This window comes from Rhinopithecus roxellana, chromosome 18, assembly GCF_007565055.1.
Source record: "Rhinopithecus roxellana isolate Shanxi Qingling chromosome 18, ASM756505v1, whole genome shotgun sequence".
NCBI classification, from domain to species: Eukaryota; Metazoa; Chordata; class Mammalia; order Primates; family Cercopithecidae; genus Rhinopithecus; species Rhinopithecus roxellana.
Genome location: NC_044566.1, coordinates 66,719,874 through 66,739,637, shown reverse-complemented (window position 1 = coordinate 66,739,637; position 19,764 = coordinate 66,719,874). Strand labels below are relative to the sequence as shown.

Below are 19,764 nucleotides of genomic sequence, written 5' to 3'. Positions count from 1 at the left end.
GACAGGATTGTTTCACACACTGAAATGCCATCACAATTAAGGTAAGTGTATGACATAAGGAAAGGGTAAGCCTCACAGAATCGGGCTCTTACCTGCCTATTATACTGCAGGTCATCATCTGGCTCCCACTGCCAATAAGAGAGCCCCAGAAGTAACATAACCGCACCTAAAACTACTTATGTACTTTTCACTCACTGGGATCTGTCTTTGTGATATTTATGTGTTAGTCACATGCCATGCCATTTTGCAACTGGTAATAGAGCCTGGCAAATGTCTGGTTCAGGAGTGTGTTTTGTCTCTCTAACAAGACCTCATGTTTCTTAGTAAGTCTTTTGGTTCCTTTCTAATTCTCCTATAGTAGCTGGTACAGCCTCCGCAGTTAGGAGATACTGAAATACCCTTTCATATTCAGAAATATGAAAGGAAAATGAAGGCTCTACTTTTCAAATAACCAGAAAGTTATAGCTGAGTGAAGTGTTCACTTTTTGTGGGTCAGGGAGGTAATGCCATTTATCAATAATCTGGCAAAATGTTCATGCTTACTATAATGCTCATAGCATTACTTAAGTAGAAATAGAAGGGCTGGGCGCGGTGGCTCAAGCCTGTAATCCCAGCACTTTGGGAGGCCGAGGCGGGTGGATCACGAGGTCAGGAGATCGAGACCATCCTGGCGAACACGGTGAAACCCCGTCTCTACTAAAAATACAAAAAACTAGCCGGGCGAGGTGGCGGGCGCCTGTAGTCCCAGCTACTCGGGAGGCTGAGGCAGGAGAATGGCATAAACCCGGGAGGCGGAGCTTGCAGTGAGCTGAGATCCGGCCACTGCACTCCAGCCTGGGCGACAGAGCGAGACTCCGTCTCAAAAAAAAAAAAAAAAAAAAAAAAGAAATAGAACATACTGCAAACATTGTTTGAACGTATTTGCACTTTATTCTTGGCTGTCCTTCTTATAAGCTCCATGGAGGTAAATGAAGAAAACCTTGATTTACTTTTAAAGTCACATAATTATTTAAAGACAATGCTGAATCTGCTTGTTTAGAATCTTACAGGATCATAATCTGTAATTAGTATAATAAACCCAGAACATAATACAATGAAACGAATTTTTTTTTTTTTTTTTTTTTTTTTTTTTTTTTTTTTGAGACAGAGTTTCGCTCTTGTTGCCCAGGCTGGAATGCAATGGTGCTAGCTGGGCTCACCACAACCTCCGCTTCTCGGGTTCAAGCGATTCTCCTACCTCAGCCTCCCGAGTAGCTGGGATTACAGGTGCCCGCCACCATGCCTGGCTAATTTTGTATTTTTAGTAGAGACAGGGTTTCTCCACGTTGGTCAAACTGGCACGATCTCAGGTGATCTGCCCACCTCGGCCTCCCAAAGTGCTGGGATTACAGGCGTGAGCCACCACACCTGGCCGAAACAAATTTCTTTCTAAGCTTCTTAATTTTGTATACCCTAAGATAAATATATTTAAGTTAGTTGATCTAACATAAAGAAGTTTAAATTGTTCTTGGTAAAAAATTTTCATTTCTAAAACCTTTAGTTTATTATGGTCTAAACTACTGAGCCACCAAATTCAGATCTGAAGCACATGAAAATGAAATATTTTTAGAAGGTAATATCAGAGATAAATTCTACAACCTATTGGCCAAGCTTTTTATAAAGAGCATATCATGAATATGTGCACGTGTATATGCTTAAAAATCTTCTTTAAACTGTATTGAATTTTTATGCTTAACCATGATTTATTTTTCATAAAGCACAAATTATTTGTCTTTCAACATTTTCTTACCACTCTGGAGTGTATTTCTTTGGCATACAATGGGAATAAAAATTCTGATTCCCCTTCCAAGCGCAGTCCATCTTCTGTCACACGCAAGTGGCCCATTCCTGCCTGTTAAAAACAAAAAAGACCATGCATATTTTTTTTATTGCTTGCTTTTTCATTCCTCTTACTATTGACTTAAATCACACATGTATTTCCATATATTGCCTACCATCTTTTCTGTATTTCTCCTAAATACTGTATTTAAAACTTCACATCTTTTAATTCAATATTCAATATTATTAAATCTTGTATAAATACAAAGAGCTGTTTAGAAAACACATAAAATTTCAAGAGTCATTTTATAATAAACACTCAAGGGCCCATCACTATGTAAGAAAAAGAATCTTACTATTTTTTTTAATTTAAATTAAGTTACAATAAAATTAAATGTTTTGAAGTGTACAGGTCTATGAGTTTTAACACATATATAGATTTGTGTAATCATCAACACAATCAGAATATAGTACAGTTCCATCACCTGCCCCAAAATACCATAAATACCATCATCTGAATTCACTATGTAGTAAATGTTTATTGAGCACTTCTTAAGTGAAAAGCAAAACAGGAGGATGTAGAGGTCTGTTCAAGGTGCCTGCTCTCAAGGAGTTTACAGTCATGAAGGGTTACCAGATTGGGTGGCAGACATGATTCTGGAGGTCACCAATGACCGCTGTGCTGTTAAAACTTGTGGGCATTTCATGCCCTTTGCATTCTCAGGGGCATTTGGCACTGGACCCTTTCCTCCTTGAAACACTGTCCTCCTTTGGTTTCCATGATGCTGTGCTTGTCTGGGTTCCTCCCATCTCCAGAACCACATTCTCCGTCTCCTAACAGGCTTGTCCTCCCTACCCAGCCCTTGACTACAGGCTCCCTCAAGTTCGGTCTTAGGCCCTTTCCTGCGTTCATGCTAAGAATTGGCTTTCATTTACTATTTCATTGTGGAGGCTTATCCGTTTTTTTCCAAATTTTAAAAATTGTAGTAAAATGTCATATACATTTTACCATCTTAACCACTTTTAAGAGCACAGATCCATGCTATTAAGTATATTCATGATGTTGTGTGACCATCACCACCAACCATCTCTAGAACTGCTTTCATCTTGCACAATTAAACACTGTACCCATTAAACAATTAACTCCCTCTTCTCCCCTCCACCCAACCCCCTGGCAACCACCATTCTACCTTCTTGTTTTAAAGTTTTAATATGTAATTGAGGCATTGTACTTGTACACATTTTGGGGGACAATCTGAAATATATGTATACGGCGATAAGGTCAAATCTTATAGCATTTCTGTCTCTATGAATTTGATTATTTTAAGTACCTCACGTAAGTGGAATCACATCGTATTATCTTTTTGTGGCTGGCTTATTTCACTTAGCATAATGTCCTCTAGGATCATTCATGTTATAGCATATTATGACATTTCTGTCTTTTCAAGGCTGAATCATATTCTACCGTGTGTACAGGCCATATTTTGTTCATCCATTGATGGATACTTGGGTGGCTTCCATATTTTAGCCATTGTAAACAATGCTGCTATGAACATGGGTGTGCAAACATCTCTTTGATTCCCTGTTTTCAATTCTCTCAGCATATAGCCAAAAGCAGAATTGATCGATCATATGGGAATTCTATTGTTAATTTTTTGAGAACTGCCATACTGTTTCCCATGGTAGCTATTCAATTTTATATTCTAACAGTGCACAATACTTCCAATTTCTCCACATCCTCCCTAACACTTGGTATTTTCTGTTTGAGAGTAGCCATCCCCATGGAAGAATCCATTTTTATCTGTAAATAGTCTGTTCTGAGTTTCATACCCATATACCTGATTGCCTACCTCTCCTCCCCTTCTGACTGTCTTAAAAGCATCTGAATTCAACCAGTTGAGCTTTGAACTTTCCTCTCTACCCCAAATAGAAAGCATTATTTAAAAAAGGAAAGCAGGACAGTCCAAAGGGTGAAACAAAGCAATAAGGGACATTTTACGTTGTGACAGGTGACTTTCTAGGATAGAGAGATGTTACCCTGGCCTGCATCTTACCTGCTAGGCAATAGACTTCTACTTTCAAAGACATCATCAGTTGAAAGCTCCGTTAACAAGAACCAAATTAAATGTGTGGTTATGCCATGTGGTTCAATCCATAAACTACAATTCGAACTGACATTTGGGAGTGGTGGCATTAGCAGTGAGCATGTGGAAGCCCCACACACTGCTGGGTGCAGCTACCTCCCACACTGGGTAGATGAGCACTTCTGAGCTTGCTTTTTTTTCTTTATGGAATCTCACTCTGTCTCCCAGGCTGGAGTGCAGTAGTGCAATCCTGGCTCACTGCAACCTCCACCTCCAGGGCTCAAGTGATTCTCTCACCTCAGCCTCCAGAGTAGCTGGGATTACAGGTGTGTGCCACCATGCCCGGCTAATTTTTGTATTTTGAGTAAAGATGGGATTTCGTCATGTTGGCCAGGCTGGTCTTGAACTCCTGACCTCAGGTGATCTGCCCACCTCAGCCTCCCAAAGTGCTGGGTTACAGGTGTGAGCCACCGTGCCTGGCCTTCTGAGCTCTTTTATACGTGTGATGCACTGGGAGCTTTTGTCTGAAGAAAGGGCTCAGTCTAAAGAGGTTGACAACTACTGTTCGGGATTTTCTCATGGGATCCAGCCAAGCATTTATAGTATAGTTTATAAACTTAAACCAACATCAGAAAATTATAAAAATCGATCATGTATGCATAATCAGCCAATTTTTAAAGCAAACATTTCCATTAAAGATTTTATGGCCTAGAGTTAAACAAAGCAGAATTTCAAGATTACAAATTCTGTTCTGAAAATTTGCTGTTGAATTTTTGGGTTCAAGTATACATATGGTGGCAGTTTTCTGGACTCTACTTGTTATATCACCAAAAAAACCCTAATGTTAATCCTAGCCTCTGTGGTCGCTAATTTACATAGTCAGATTGCCAAAGCTGACTGTTCATTGTCATTTCTTTCTCTGGCTGTTACTTTCTTTATTTGAAAAACATACAGGAGGCCAGGCACGGTGGCTCAAGCCTGTAATCCCAGCACTTTGGGAGGCCGAGACGGGTGGATCACGAGGTCAGGCGATCGAGACCATCCTGGCTAACACGTTGAAACCTCGTCTCTACTAAAAATACAAAAACTAGCCGGGCGAGGTGGCGGCGCCTGTAGTCCCAGCTACTCGGGAGGCTGAGGCAGGAGAATGGTGTAAACCCGGGAGGCGGAGCTTGCAGTGAGCTGAGATCCGGCCACTGTACTCCAGCCTGGGCGACAGAGCGAGACTCCGCCTCAAAAAAAAAAAAAAAAGAAAAGAAAAGAAAAAAGAAAAACATACAGGAAAATAATGAAGCTACTCAAAAAAAAAAAAAAAGAAAGAGGGACTCATTCCCAGCTCATCCTAAGAGGCAGCATTATCCTGATACCCAAACCTGGCAGAGACACAACAAAAAAGAAAACTTCAGTTCTATATCCTTGATGAACACAGATGCAAAAATCTTCAACAAAATACTAGCGAACCGACTCCAGCAGAACATCAAAAAGCTAATCCACCATGATCAAGTAGGTTTTATCCCTGCAATTCAAGGTTGCTTTAACATATGCACATAAATAAATATGATTCATTATGCAAACAGAACTAAAGACAAAAAGCACATGATTATCTCAATAGATGTAGAAAAAGCTTTCAATAAAATTCAACACCCTTTTCTGTTGAAACTCTCAATAAACTAGGTATTGAAGGAACATACTTTAAAATAAGGAGACATCTATGACAAACCCACAGCCAATATCATACTGAATGGTTAAAAGCTGGAAGCATTCCCCATGAAAACCGGCACAAGACGAGGAAGGAGGCCCTCTCTTACTACTCCTATTCAACATAGTATTGGAAGTCCTGGTCAGAGCAGGCAAGATAAAGAAATAAAAGGTATCCAAATAGGAGGAGAGAAAGTCAAACTACTCCTGTATGCAGATGACATGATTCTATATTGAGAAAACCCCATAGTCTCTGCCCAAAAGCTCCTTGAGATGATAAGCAATTCCAGCTAAGTTTTGGGATACAAAACCAGTGTACAAAAATCAGTAGCATCCCTATACATTAACAGCACCCCTAAGCTGAGAGCCAAATCAAAAGTGCAGTCCCATTCGCAATTGCCACAAAAAGAATAAAACACCTAGGAATACAGCTAACCAAGGGGTGAAAGATCCCTACAATGAGAATTACGAAACACGCTCAAAGACATCAGAGATGACACAAATGGAAAATATTCCATGCTCATGGAAAGGAAGAATCAGAATCATTAAAATGGCCATACTACCCAAAGAAATTTGCAGATTCAATGTTATTCCTGTCAAACTACCCATGACATTCTTCACAGAGTTAGCAAAACTATTCTAAGGTTCATATGGAACAAAAAGAAAAGAGCCCAAATTAGCCAAGACAATCCTAAGCAGAAGGAGCAAGGCTGGAGGAATCACACTGCCCAACTTCGAACTGGACTACAAGGCTACAGTAACCAAAAGAGCATGGTACTGGCACTAAAACAGACACAGACCAACAGAACAAAATACAGAGCCCAGAAATAAGGCCACACACCTACAGCCATCTGATCTTTGACAAAGCTGACAAGAACAAGCAAAGGGGAAATGACTGCCTATTCAATCAATGGTGCTGAGAGAGCTGGCTAGCCACCTGCCTAAGATTGAAACTGGACCCCTTCCTTACACCATATAAAAAAATCAATGCAAGATGGATTAAAGAACCAAAAGTAAAACCTAAAACTATAAAAACCCTGGAGGATAAGCTAGGAAATACCATTTAGGATATAGGAACTGGCAAAAATTTCATGATGAAAACAGCAAAAGCAACTGCAACAAAAGCCAGAATTGACAAATGAGACCTAATTAAAGAGCTTTTGAGCAGCAAAAGAAACTATCAACAGAGTAAACAGGCCGCCGACAGGATGGGAGAAAATATTTGCAAACTTTACATCTGACAAAGGTCTAATCTCCAGAATCTACAAGGAACTTAAACATACAAATGAAAAACAAACAGCCTCATTAAAAAGTGGGCAAAAGACATGAACCAACACTTTTCAAAAGAAAACATACATGTGGCCAACAAGCACATGAAAAAATGTTCAGCATCACTAATCATTAGAGAAAAGGAAATCAAAACCACAATGATATATAATCTCACACCAGTCAGAATGAGTATTATTAAAAAGTCAAAAATAATAAATGCTGGTGAGGTTGCAGAGAAATAGCAAACACTTACATGCTGCCGGTGAGAGTGTAAATTAGTTCGAGCATCGTGGAAAGCAGTGTGGCAACTTAGCAAGGAACTAAAAACATAACTACCATTCAGCCCAGCAATCCTCCCATTACTGGGTATATACCCAAAGAATAAAAATTGTTCTGCTATAAACACACATGCATGCATTGTGTTCACTGCAGCACTACTCACAATAGCAAAGACATGGAATCAACTTAAATGTCCATCGACAGTAGACTAGATAGGCTGGGCACAGTGGCTCACACTTGAGATTACAGTTCCTGTAATCCCAGCACTTTGGGAGACCAACGCAGGTGGATCATCTGAAATTAGGAGTTGAAGACCAGTCTGGCCAACATGATGAAACCCCATCACTACTAAAAATACAAAAAGTAGTTGGGTGTGGTGGCGCATGCCTGTAGTCCCAGCTACTCGGAGGCTGAGGCTGGAGAATCGCTTGAACCCGGGAGGTGGATGTTACAGTGAGCCAAGATCGTGCCACTGCACTCCAGCCTGGGCGACAGAGCAAGACCCTGTCTCAAACAAACAAACAAACAAACAAACAGTAGACTGGATAAAGAAAATGTGGTACATATACACTATGGAATACTATGCAGCCATAAGAAGGAATGAGATCACGTCCTTTGCAGGAACATGGATGGAACTGGAGGCCATTATCTTTAGCATACTGACACAGGAACAGAATATCAAATACTGCATGTTCTCTCACTTATAAGTGGGAGCTAAATAATGAGAACACATGGACACACATAGGGGGAAAAACAGACCCTGGGACCTAATTGAGGGTGGAGGATGGGAGGAGGGAGAGGTTCAGAAAACAAACAAGCAGACAAAAAACTATCAGGTACTGCGTAGTACCTGGGTGATGAAATAATCTGTAAACCAAATGCCCAAGTCACGAGTTTCCCTGTATAACAAACCTACACATGTATTCCTGAACCTAAAATAAAAGTTAAAATATTTTTTAAAAAGAAAAAAAGTAGGAATTGACATAAGATGACCTGTTTCACTTGCAAGATCCTCTTATTTTAATAAAAAATAAATCTATAAACTTCTGCAAACAACACATCACCAAACAAATGCTTGAAATGAAAAGAAGATGCCTAGGTGTTTTAGTTTTTTACAAGTCAGACAAATTCAGGTGTAATTTACAAACAATAAGATTTACCCTAAATACAATTTCATGAAATAAAGTTCACTAAATAAAATGTCCCTAAGAACTAAACATTTCTGTGAATTTTCACAAGCTCATACAGTCGTACAACTCATCAAGATACAAGACAGCTCTACCACCATAAAATAATGCCCTGTGGCTGGGTGCTGTGGCTCATTTTGGGAGGCCTAGCTGGGCGGATCGCTTGAGCCCAGGAGTTTAAGACCAGCCTGGGCAACATGGCAAAACCCCATCTCTACAAATAATACAAAAATTAGTTGGGTGTGTTGGTGGGTGCCTGCAGTCCCAGGTACTCTGGAGGCTGAGCTGGGAGGATTGCTTGAGCCCAGGAGGTGGAGGCTGTGATTAAGCCACTGCACTTTAGCCTGGGCACTGGAGTGAGAACCTGTCTCAAATGATAATAAATAACAATACTAATGTTCCGTGCCCCTCTGCAGGCTCCTTCCTTGTTCACCACACCCATTCCTTGGTAGCTACTGATCTCATTTCTGTCCCTGAAGCTTTGCCTGTTCCAGAACATAACATAGATGGTCATGTAGTATGTAGACTTTCCAGATAAACTTCTTTCACTAAAATGTTACATCTGATGTCCATCCATGTGGATGTCAGTAGCTTGTTTCTTTCTATGGATGAGCTGTATTCCATTGGTTGTGTGCCAGCTTGCCCATTCAAGGACATTTGAGTTGTTTGTTGACAATTATGAGAAAAAGCTGCTACAAACTTTTACGTACAGTTTGTATGGCAGGTCTAAGGTTAACTTTTTAAGAACAAGAACAAGCAACTGTCAAAATGTTGTTTTCCAAAGAGGCTGCACCATTTTGCATTCCCATAAACAATATAGGACAGTTATAGTTGTTCCACATTCTTGTCAGCACTTGGTACTGCCAGGTTTTTTTTTTTTTTTTCCATTCTTAATAGGTGTATAATGAATTTTTTTTCTTTCTGGGATTTTAATTTCTTTAAAAGAATTCATCCAAATGATTATGGTCACAAACATGGTTTTAACAAAAAGATTGCTCGCCTACCACATCAGTGCATGACGGACGTGGACAGGCAGCCATAAGCTCTCCTCTTTGAGCTGCCTCATGATGCCATCTTCATTTGAAACAAGGGGGATTCATGGCAAAATTAGGAAAAAGAGCCTTCATTTTCTTTTTCTAAATTATTCTAAAAATAAGACAAGCAGGTAGAAAAACAATGCACTGTGAAGATAAAAAGAAAAACTGAAAAGATTCATTGTCCTAAAATTTGCCAGCTCCCTCATTCCGGGGCAGCTTCCCACATATAAAAGGAAAAAAACCTCTCAAATTGACTTGCTGAATCTTCCCTGTTTTCCTTTTTGTTGACAGCTCTGTTTTCTTTTTTGCTGTACAACATCACCCTTTCTAGAACTCTTTTCATCTTCCTAAACTGAAACTCTGTACCCACTAAACACTTTGCATTTCCTTCTACCCCCAGCCCCTGGTAACCACCATTCTACTTTCTGTCTCTATGAATTTGACTACTCCAGGTACTGCATATAAGTGGAATCTGAAATATTTGTCCTTTTCCACTTATTTCACCTTATTCTAGTTCCTTTGCCTTTAAATGTAAGTTTTTAAATAAGCTTGTTGATTCTACAAACATTTGTGCTAGGATTTCAGTTGGCATTGTGTTGAATACAAGTGTCAGCTTGGGAAGAATTGACATCTTAATATCACGTATTCCAGTGCATAAACACTCTCTATTTTTCCATTTATTTAATTTAAAATGTCTTTCATCAGTGTTTTTTTTTTTTTTTTTGGTCTCAGCCTACAGATATTATACAGTTACAATACATACAGATATATTTTTCTTGGGTTTTGCATAATTACTTTATGTCTCTTGGTGACATCATAAGTGATTTTAATTTTATTTCATATCAGCTTTCATGTAGTCAGTATTGATTTGGTATATGCTTTTTCTTTTATTTGCAAACTGTTGCAGTTGTTTTCTTTTAATTGTCTCTTATAAGCAGCATAATAGATGGTTTTTTTAAAATGCAATTTGATAATGTGTTGTAATAATAGTTTGATGTTTATAGTCACTGTAATCACTGGGTGAGTAGAACCCCCACTGCCCAGCACTGAAATCCCCCAGTGTGGAGTGTTGGAGCACAAGTGGAACAGGAAGGGCATCTGCCTGAAGGAGAGGGTGTGGCAGAGGTAGGAGAATGGAAACATGAATGGGATGGACTGAATAAGTAAATGAACAATGGGAGCCAAGCTCCTCATTGTAGGGGAAAGGAGGTACAAACATAGAAAGGGAGAAAACCAGGTTAAACCCTGTGATATTGAACAGAAAATGAAATTTGTCTGAACTCACCATTTTTAATGCATATATAGATAGGCACAGAAATAACTGTTGATGTATGTAGGGGGGTGTGTGTGTCTGTGTGTATGACATGTCCTCTCAGAGGGCCTGGGAGCACAAGACCAGCAAGAACATCTGGCTCTGGACTCATTCTCCACTAAAAGGAGCAAGGGCTAATTCCAGGGCTGGAATAAGGAAAGGACAAGGTGGGCATGGAAGATGTTGTGTCAGAAAGGAAGGGCTCAAAGAGTGTTATGGACAGTGAAATGACAAAAGCCTGCTCAGAAGGGCTCCCACAAGCCAAATCGGAGAAAGTTTGAGCATCAAAATAAGTGTCAGTAAAAGGCTGAGAGCCCACTGGATAAAATTGGAAACTTTGAGTCCATGGGGATGTGCATAAATTAATGAATACATTGAAAGGTGCATGAAGAACTAGATACTTAAGTAGTTTCAAACCACCTCCTCACAAAATAATTCTAATTGTAAATGGGAAACTCATAATTTTACAGTCAAGCCTGGCCCTTTAATTAACTGGTGAAAGTGATAAATGATACAAAATAATGTTTCAATTTCAGAACCCTTAATGTTATCACATCTGCAAAGTCCCTTTGGCCATGGAAGGTAACATTTGGGTGTTAGGATGTGGATATCTTTGGGGAATCACCATTCAACCTACCGACACTTACTCACTGAGGCTGAGGTGGTGGAAGCTGCTGAGGTTCTTGTCAAACTTCCATGAGTATTTACACCAGCTGGGATCTAGTTGAAGTGCAGACACTGATTCGGTGGAACTGGGGTGGAAACTGAGATTGTACATTTCTCATGAGCTCGCAGTGGTTGCTGCTGCTGCTCCAGGGACTGTGCTCACTGGCAAGAGCATAGCAATGGTTCAGAACCTTGACTGCACATTGGGAGCATCTGGAGAGCCGTAAGAAGCTTGACTGCACATTGGGAGCACCTGGAGAGCCGTAAGAAGCTTGACTGCACATTGGGAACACCTGGAGAGCCTTAAGAAGCTTGACTGCACATTGGGAGCACCTGGAGAGCCGTAAGAAGCTTGACTGCACATTGGGAGCACCTGGAGAGCCTTAAGAAGCTTGACTGCACATTGGGAGCACCTGGAGAGCCGTAAGAACCACAGACACCTGGGCCCTACTCTCAGAGGTTGAGATGAAATTACTCTATTGCATGATCTGGGCATTGGGAATTTATGAAGCTTCCAGGTAATTCTATTGTGTAGCTAGGGTTAGAAACCTTGAGTGTTGTGTGAGAATTTTCTATGGCCTGTGTCTGGCTTAGTAGGACAAAATGTACTCAGTAGTTAGCAGTGCTTGCATTGGTGTGTGGGATGTGTGTGTGTGTGTGTGTGTGTGTGTGTGTGTGTGTGTGTTTCCTGTTTGGGGTTGGAATTTGGGGTTGGTAGGAGATTTCCATTCTGGTGCATTTGCCCGTGTAGTGTAGGCTCACTCTGGACTAGAAGTAAAGACAAATGAGATTTAATTTTTCCTAACATTTCACATATTGTGCTCTGTGCTGGGAGCCCATTCCACCAGCACTTGCCCCCTCCTCACTGTATTATGCGTGTCTAGCACTGTGCCTGGCACATTATAAATGCTTGTTGAATTCTACTGTATTAGACTAAATCCCCATCTGGAGGCATTCATACTTCAGCAGAAGAAAGAAAGAATAGTAAGAACTAGAGTAGATGTATATAATATAATGCCGAGAACAGCGTGGAATGGGAGGAGCCTGTAGTTGCACCTTATTAGAGTGACTCTTCAACTAACACATACGTAGGAGTAAAACCTCAGAAAATATTGGAATTTTCGGGTTTTGTAATTACAACAAAATCAAATACAATTGAAAATTACCTGATTGAAGCTACTTCAGTCTGTATAGACTGACTCAGAAACAGCAGGATCTGTTATTATCTTGCAGGCTTCCTACTGTTCCAGTCACATACGTAGAAAATGGAAACCACTAAAACGTCCTATTAGATACCAGCATGATGCCTACATGCCTGACCTAAACAAAAGTTAGATACACAACACCTTTGAATGAATCTCCTTCTTATCTTTTTTTTTTTTTTTTTTTTTTTTTTTTTTTTTTTTATCAGATGGAGTCTTGCTTTGTTGCTCAGGCTGGAGTGCAATGGCATGATCTCAGCTCACTGCAACCTTCACCTCCTGGGTTCAAGTGATTCTCCTGCCTCAGCCTCCTGAGCAGCTGGGACTACAGGTGTGCACCACCACGCCTGGCTAATTTTTGTATTTTTAGTAGAGACAAGGTTTCACCATGTTGGTCAGATCGGTCTTGAACTCCTGACCTCATGATCCACCCGCCTCGGCCTCCCAAAGTGCTGGGATTACAGGCGTGAGCCACCACACTAAGCCCCTCCTATCTTTAAGTGGCAACAAAATATGTGAGGCAAAACCATAAGCTATGTCAATGCTCTGAAGACCAAAAATTGAAATTTCTGTTTTTCCTATTATCTGAAATTTGACTATTTCTCTATTAACAAGTAATTTCTTAAAAATAATAGAATTTAATATATACATTTTCACTGTTGAACTAGTCTTTAAATTTTTATTCTTTTTAACTTAATGCATTTGTGATAATTTCAAGTCATTGGCAGGTAACAAAAGTAATAATGTAAAATTACTTTTTCAAATATCAACCTAATTTATCAGCCATTATTAGTCTGAATGCTTTAGATTTAAACTTTTTCATCTATGGGTGGAGACTGTAGTGGCATAAAATATGGGCCTCTATTTGTACTTCTTTTTTTTTGAGATGGAGTCTCTCTCTGTCGCCCAGGCTGGAGTGCAGTGGCGTGATCTCGGCTCACTGCAAGCTCCACCTCCCAGGTTCATGCCATTCTCCTGCCTCAGCCTCCCGAGTAGCTGGGACCATAGGCACCAGTTATTTTGGCTCATAATTTTCCCACCATAGAATTCTCAATATCAAGGCTCATAATTTTCCCACCATAGAATTCTCAATATCAAAAAACACAGTAATTTCCTGAGTTTTTCCTAGACTCAAATGGATATATTCATTTCAACAAAGTAAGGCTGTCCCTGTTAACCATCATTCAGATGCCTTGATCTATTTGTATTAATACAATAAAAGCAGCACAATACCTGTCATGGGAGGAAATGAACAGAACTAAGTATAGCACGTCCAATCTCTGTTCAATCAGCAGTTAAATTTGAGTGAGTGCAGAAATATTGGTCACTCTCTGATATTGATTTTTAAATTGACAATATGTTGAGTTTACTACCCTTTCCCAACAAATTTCATTTTTTAAGTTTATGAATTTAATATTTATCATTACTATCTTAACAAACAAATAATTTTAGTGTTATAGTTTATTTTACATTTATTTTAGTGAAGCATAACATCTTCAGAAAAGTGAACAAATTGTAACTCTACTGAATGTACCAGGTTATATCCCCACCAACTCTTTCTGAAATCTCTTTATGTTCCAGTGGTATATTTGGTGTTTATATGCCATAAGGTTTAAATTATTGTAGTTTTATAAAGAACTTACATATATTTTATAATATGATTTGTGATTTTTCTTCTACCCCATTTTCTAGCTAATTGAGACCAAAATATAGATGTATAATGAACACTAACATGTTTTCTTACTAAATACATATATTATAAACTTTTTATTTGTTTCAATAGTTTTTCTTTAATTCTCCGGGTTTCATAAGGTAACACTAAAATTACTTGCAAGTTTTTTTTCTCAAATCATCTTCTATTAATCTATTTCTATTCCTTATTTAACTAACTCTGTTGTTGCATTTGTCAAACTTTCAGAAAAATGCCAAATTATAGTAGTGATATCAGACATACTTTTCTTGTTCTTGGCTTCAGTGGGCTTTTTTTTTTCCAGTGTCTCTGGGCTTTTGGTCATATGTTCTTGGCTGCTGGTTTGTTGTAAATACTTTTTATAATGTTAGGGAAGTATATTCATCAGCTACTTATTCTCTCTACCACCATTTATAACTTCTCATGTAGGGCCATTGAGTAGGGTTGATTTTTGAATCAAATGGAATGGAAAATGGAATGGATACAAATCCTAACTCTCATTTTCTGGTTGTGTGATCTCAGTAAAAATATTTAATTTCTGACAATTCAGTTGAAGTGTACCTGTATTTGTTGAGTGCCTATTATGTGGTAGCAGTATACTAGATGCTAGTAAAAATAATAAAAATAGACAAGCCTACTTTCATATCTTGTAAAGTAGAGCTGATTAAAAGATGCAGGAGAAGAGGTAGGAGAGGAGCTACCATAGAATAACTCCAGACACAAGAAGAGAAGAATCACGGGACAGAAAGGACTCAGGAATTCTCAGATGGTCTGTTCATTTTAGCAGTACAGATGATACAACTGGAAAATCAGAAAAGACTGACATGGTGCCTTACAAGGATGACACACAACTTCATGAAGAATTCATATTTTTAAAATATGCATTTGAAAATTTTCATAATAGACGGTAAAGGCAAAAAATAATCAGGGGGACTGGCATATATATATATATATAATGATAAATTTATTATAATTGAAAATGTTGGGTTCTAAAACACTAGCAAAAGAGGCAACAGAAAGGTAGATACAACATGTAGCTCTGAAATAGTCTCTATTCATAAGAGCTTACAGTATGACAACAAATGCATAATAACTATTGGGAAACATACAATTATTCAATAAACGGTGTTCAGGAAACCATTTGAGGATAAAAATCAAATTAGAACCTCTCCTCATATAAAATATTTGGAACAGTAGTCTCTTAATTTGGAAAAGGAGGCATTGTAAAGAGCATTTATATACCCGGAGTGATGGTGCTTTCCACATTCTAACACACCACACAAAGGTTATCATCATCATCATCATCATGCTCATTATTATAACTGTCATCATTTATGACTACCCAGGAATTAAAAACAGATTTCCACATAGCTGAATGTGCTTCTCAATATATTACCAACAGTGTGGTGGAACCCAGACTAGATCATCAAACAGAATATACTTTGAGATTAAATTAAGAGTATCAGGACAACCGGCATAAGTCTACATTGAATCAATTAGTCCACATCATTTTATGCAATTAACAACTGAGACCTATATTACAGTTGTATCATCAACTGTATTGATGCTTTTGCTACTAACCTGGACATTTCACATACAAAGAAAAGTCAGTGTTAGACAACAATGTATATATACCTCTCAGCAAATTTTGGAAAGCAACAACTTTAAGACCATACTTATTTTATACAACAATTTACTCAAGTGCATTTGCAAAGAGATGGAAAAATTTGTGAGGGAATATCGAGGTCCATTAAACATCATATTTTGTTAACAAAATAATAGACTAGTAAATTTTTATAGTAATGTTGGATCCATCAACCTGTCTGCAAACCCTTTGGTAATTTTTTGTTATAAATCTAGTAATAAATTTGTGTCATTCCTTCTTGGTCATTGCTAACTTCATATACACAAACACCTGTGAAAGTTATCTTTCATATTTACACATTTTTTGAATCATAAAATATTTATTGGGTACCAAATTATATGTATGGCACTGTGATATGGCTGAGGATTCAAAAAAGTATAGTGTTCTGGCCCCTGAATTTCTCTGACACAAATAGATACACCCCTACTATAGACAAATTCAGGGGTTCTGAATGGAACTTGCACAAAGAGTATTGGAGAATTTGGGGAATGCCTCTCAGAAGACGTGAGATTTGCATTGGGTCAAGCTGGAAGGGTGCATCTTGAAAGAGTTTTAGATATTTAGTAGAATGTCCATGATAATTCTGTCATGGAGAGATTACTCTGGAGTAACATGTTCAAGATTCTAATATGCTTCATTGCTAAGAAAAGGTAGATGGCCGGGCGCGGTGGCTCAAGCCTGTAATCCTAGCACTTTGGGAGGCCGAGACGGGCGGATCACGAGGTCAGGAGATCGAGACCATCCTGGCTAACACGGTGAAACTCCGTCTCTACTAAAAAAAAATGCAAAAAACTAGCCGGGCGAGGTGGCGGGTGCCTGTAGTCCCAGCTACTCCGGAGGCTGAGGCAGGAGAATGGCGTAAACCTGGGGGGCGGAGCTTGCAGTGAGCTGAGATCTGGCCACTGCACTCCAGTCCGGGCGATAGAGCGAGACTCCGCCTCAAAAAAAAAAAAAGAAAAGAAAAAAAAGAAAAGGTAGATAATTATCCTCTTCTACATATCTCATTTTTTGGATACTGTCTTCTTTGAAATTGTTATTTCACATTTTGTGCACATAGTCTTGTAAGTTACTGAACATCTGAAATTGGTCTGACTTCCACATTTGGCCGTTATGTATAGCCTACATCTTATTGCTGTAAGATGATGGCAACTATCCACAAAATATGTCTTTGTTTAGGTCCTTTTTTTTTTTTTTTAACTCTCAGCTTACTCTATTAACACCTACTAAATCATCCACGCTGGAATCCATATTTCCATATTGTACCAGTGGGGTGGTGGTTTTTGTCTGAGCGCAACTTTTCACATTATTTTTATAATGAGAAGTTTAACAGGATAGCAGGTACTTTTTCATGTTATACTAAAAATAGAATAAAATAAAGAATAACTTTCGTCAAAGGATTTCATAATTTTGTGCCAGGTTTAAACTGAGCATTTAATTAACATAAGTAATCACTAATGGTCCTTGTTCCATGAGTGTGTGTGTGCTATCGAAAAATCACAGATTGAACATAATCCTAATTAAAACCAAGACTCTTACCCAGTCTGAATCCTAAGCTAATATTCTTTTCACTGTTTTTACAGTGTCTCAAAATAGGCTTTTCTAAATAAAACCTAATCAAGTACATAAGATTAGTTGGTTTATAATTTCAAGATACTATCTTTGTTATCATTTGTGAGAAAAAACTATGTTACCAGAAGACATTAACAGTTTCCTATTATTGGTAGAAATGGGAAGAAAGTGAATAGATCTGCATCAGGAGCCCATTAGTTTTGCTATAACAATATTCCCTGCGACAGGAAAGTGCGCCCTAGTTCCAGTTGGGGCTGATGAACGTCCTTCCTTGCAGCAAGAGCCTATAGCTTAGGAGACCAGGTGTGCTGCTGCCTTCTTTTTTTCCAATTGCTGTAATATGGTTAAATCACTCATAAAAATTATAATAAAAGAGAAAATTGAAGGCATATCCCTGTGATAAAAATTAAAACTATAGTGCTATTTGTATCTTTAGACACTGGTAATAATGGGATTTGCATCACTGATATCCACGATAATGAAATTCCTCTGTACTTGGAATAGCTCTAGGTTTATCTTCCTCCTCCAAACTCAGTCTTGATAATATCTTGTCTTCTAAGAAAGAAAATTCCATTAAGTTAGTACATGTTCCTACTGTCTGTGACCTCTGCTTCAACCCTACTCTATTACAAGTAGCATATAAATCCAACATTTCAATTTGGTTTTTGGACTGGAAAGCACTGATATAATACCTTTTAGAAAGACATAAATAATTTGAGAAAATGCCAGGTACTGGTTAAAAATGCTACAGTGTCATATTTTTCTTTTAATCACAGTTCCATTCATTTGAAAAACAAATGGGATGGAGATGCAGGTGGTTTAAGGCATCAATATCACACTGCTGAAAATCAAATGACAGTGTGAGTTGGGCATCATTAAGGCAGGGATGGAGGAGAACAGCAGGGGATAGGGTTGGTCTGGGCACCAGATACCTCTCTGCCACCAGCACAGTGTAGAGTAAGGCAGTTGGAAGACCAGTGGTAAAATGTTTCTAAATGGAGCCACCAAGAATGTCAGATAGGCACAGCAAAGAAGTGGACGTCTCTTCCTTGGTTTGTGTGCCAGATAATACACCACTGCTCTTCCTTCCTACACGTTGCTTTCCCTGGGGAGATGTTACTGTAAGGGAGACCACTACTACTCCTGCTGCCCTCCTCCCCCAACCTTGCCTGGTTCACAAGACAAGGAGAGAGAGAGAAAGCAAAAAGTTGGAAAAAACAAAAGTAAGATAAATAGCCAGACAACCTTGGCACCACCACTCGGCCCTAGGAGTTAAAAAAAGCAATCATAATAACATCAACCCCTGACCTAAACTACTTGTGTTATCTGTAAATTCCAGACACTGTATGAAAAAAGCATTGTAAGACTTTTTGTTCTGTTAGCTGATGCATGTAGCCTCCAGTCACGTTTCCCACGTTTGCTCAATTTATCACCTTTTCACATGGACCCCTTAAAGCTGTAAGCCTTTAAAAAGGCCAAGAATTTCTTTCTTGGGGAGCTCGACTCTTAAGACGCCAGTCTGCCGACGCTCCTGGCCGAATAAAAAACCTCTTCCTTCTTTAATCTGGTGTCTGAGTTTTGTCTGCGGCTCATCCTGCTGCAACTGAAACAGCAGGGGTTTGGTCTAGGTCCTCCTGTTTGCTGCACAGAAAGCCAATGACTGAAGTGACATGGAAGAAGGCTTTAACTGGGTGCTGCAGCCCAGGAGATGGGAGCTCAGTCTCAAATTAATCTCTGATCAACTAAAACTAGGGTTTTTTACAGCAGGGAAGAAATTTAACAATGTGTAGGAAAACAGGAACTAGGGTAGGACAAGGAAGCAACCATGATGAATGTGGGGTCAGGCATTTTATTGTCTGGATGTGGTGACCTGGTAAATTTCAGTTCTTTGATACTTTTTTTGAGAGGTCTGAAGGCCCTTTCCCGAGAAAGGAACTCAGATAAAACAAATGCAAGTTTCAAGCTTTAAGACCAGAAGGGTCAATTTTTGTTTATCCAAAAAACTGTCTGTGGAACAACTGGGTCAGTTTCAGAGAGTTCCTTTCATGGCCAAGTTTGTTAGAGGCCTCCCTGTAGCTGAGGCCATACTGCCCTTCCTTAGGCAGCACACAGGAGCCAGCCCCAGGGAGCAGAGCAAAACCACCCCCAGGCTAAGCCACGGTCAACTGCAGGTGACTGCATGCAGCTGCCTTAGGGGCACCTGCCAGCCTCTCAATGATGAAGGCAAGCAAAGTGTGATGATGAACAAAGATATCTTAAGATACACTATCGCACTAACCACTAAAAATATGGTAGACATTCTGTTTGT

General features: G+C 39.1%; 1 protein-coding gene across 2 annotated transcripts in view; it reads right to left on the bottom strand.

The window, feature by feature from the left end:
- Positions 1–19,764, bottom strand: part of SGCG (sarcoglycan gamma) — a 96,481-nt gene that overhangs the window by 59,089 nt on the left and 17,628 nt on the right. For both annotated transcript variants that reach the window (XM_010379607.2, XM_010379614.2), the window contains exon 3: positions 1,790–1,891. In XM_010379607.2, the coding sequence (XP_010377909.1) occupies positions 1,790–1,891 (102 nt within the window). The remainder of the gene's footprint in view (positions 1–1,789; positions 1,892–19,764) is intronic.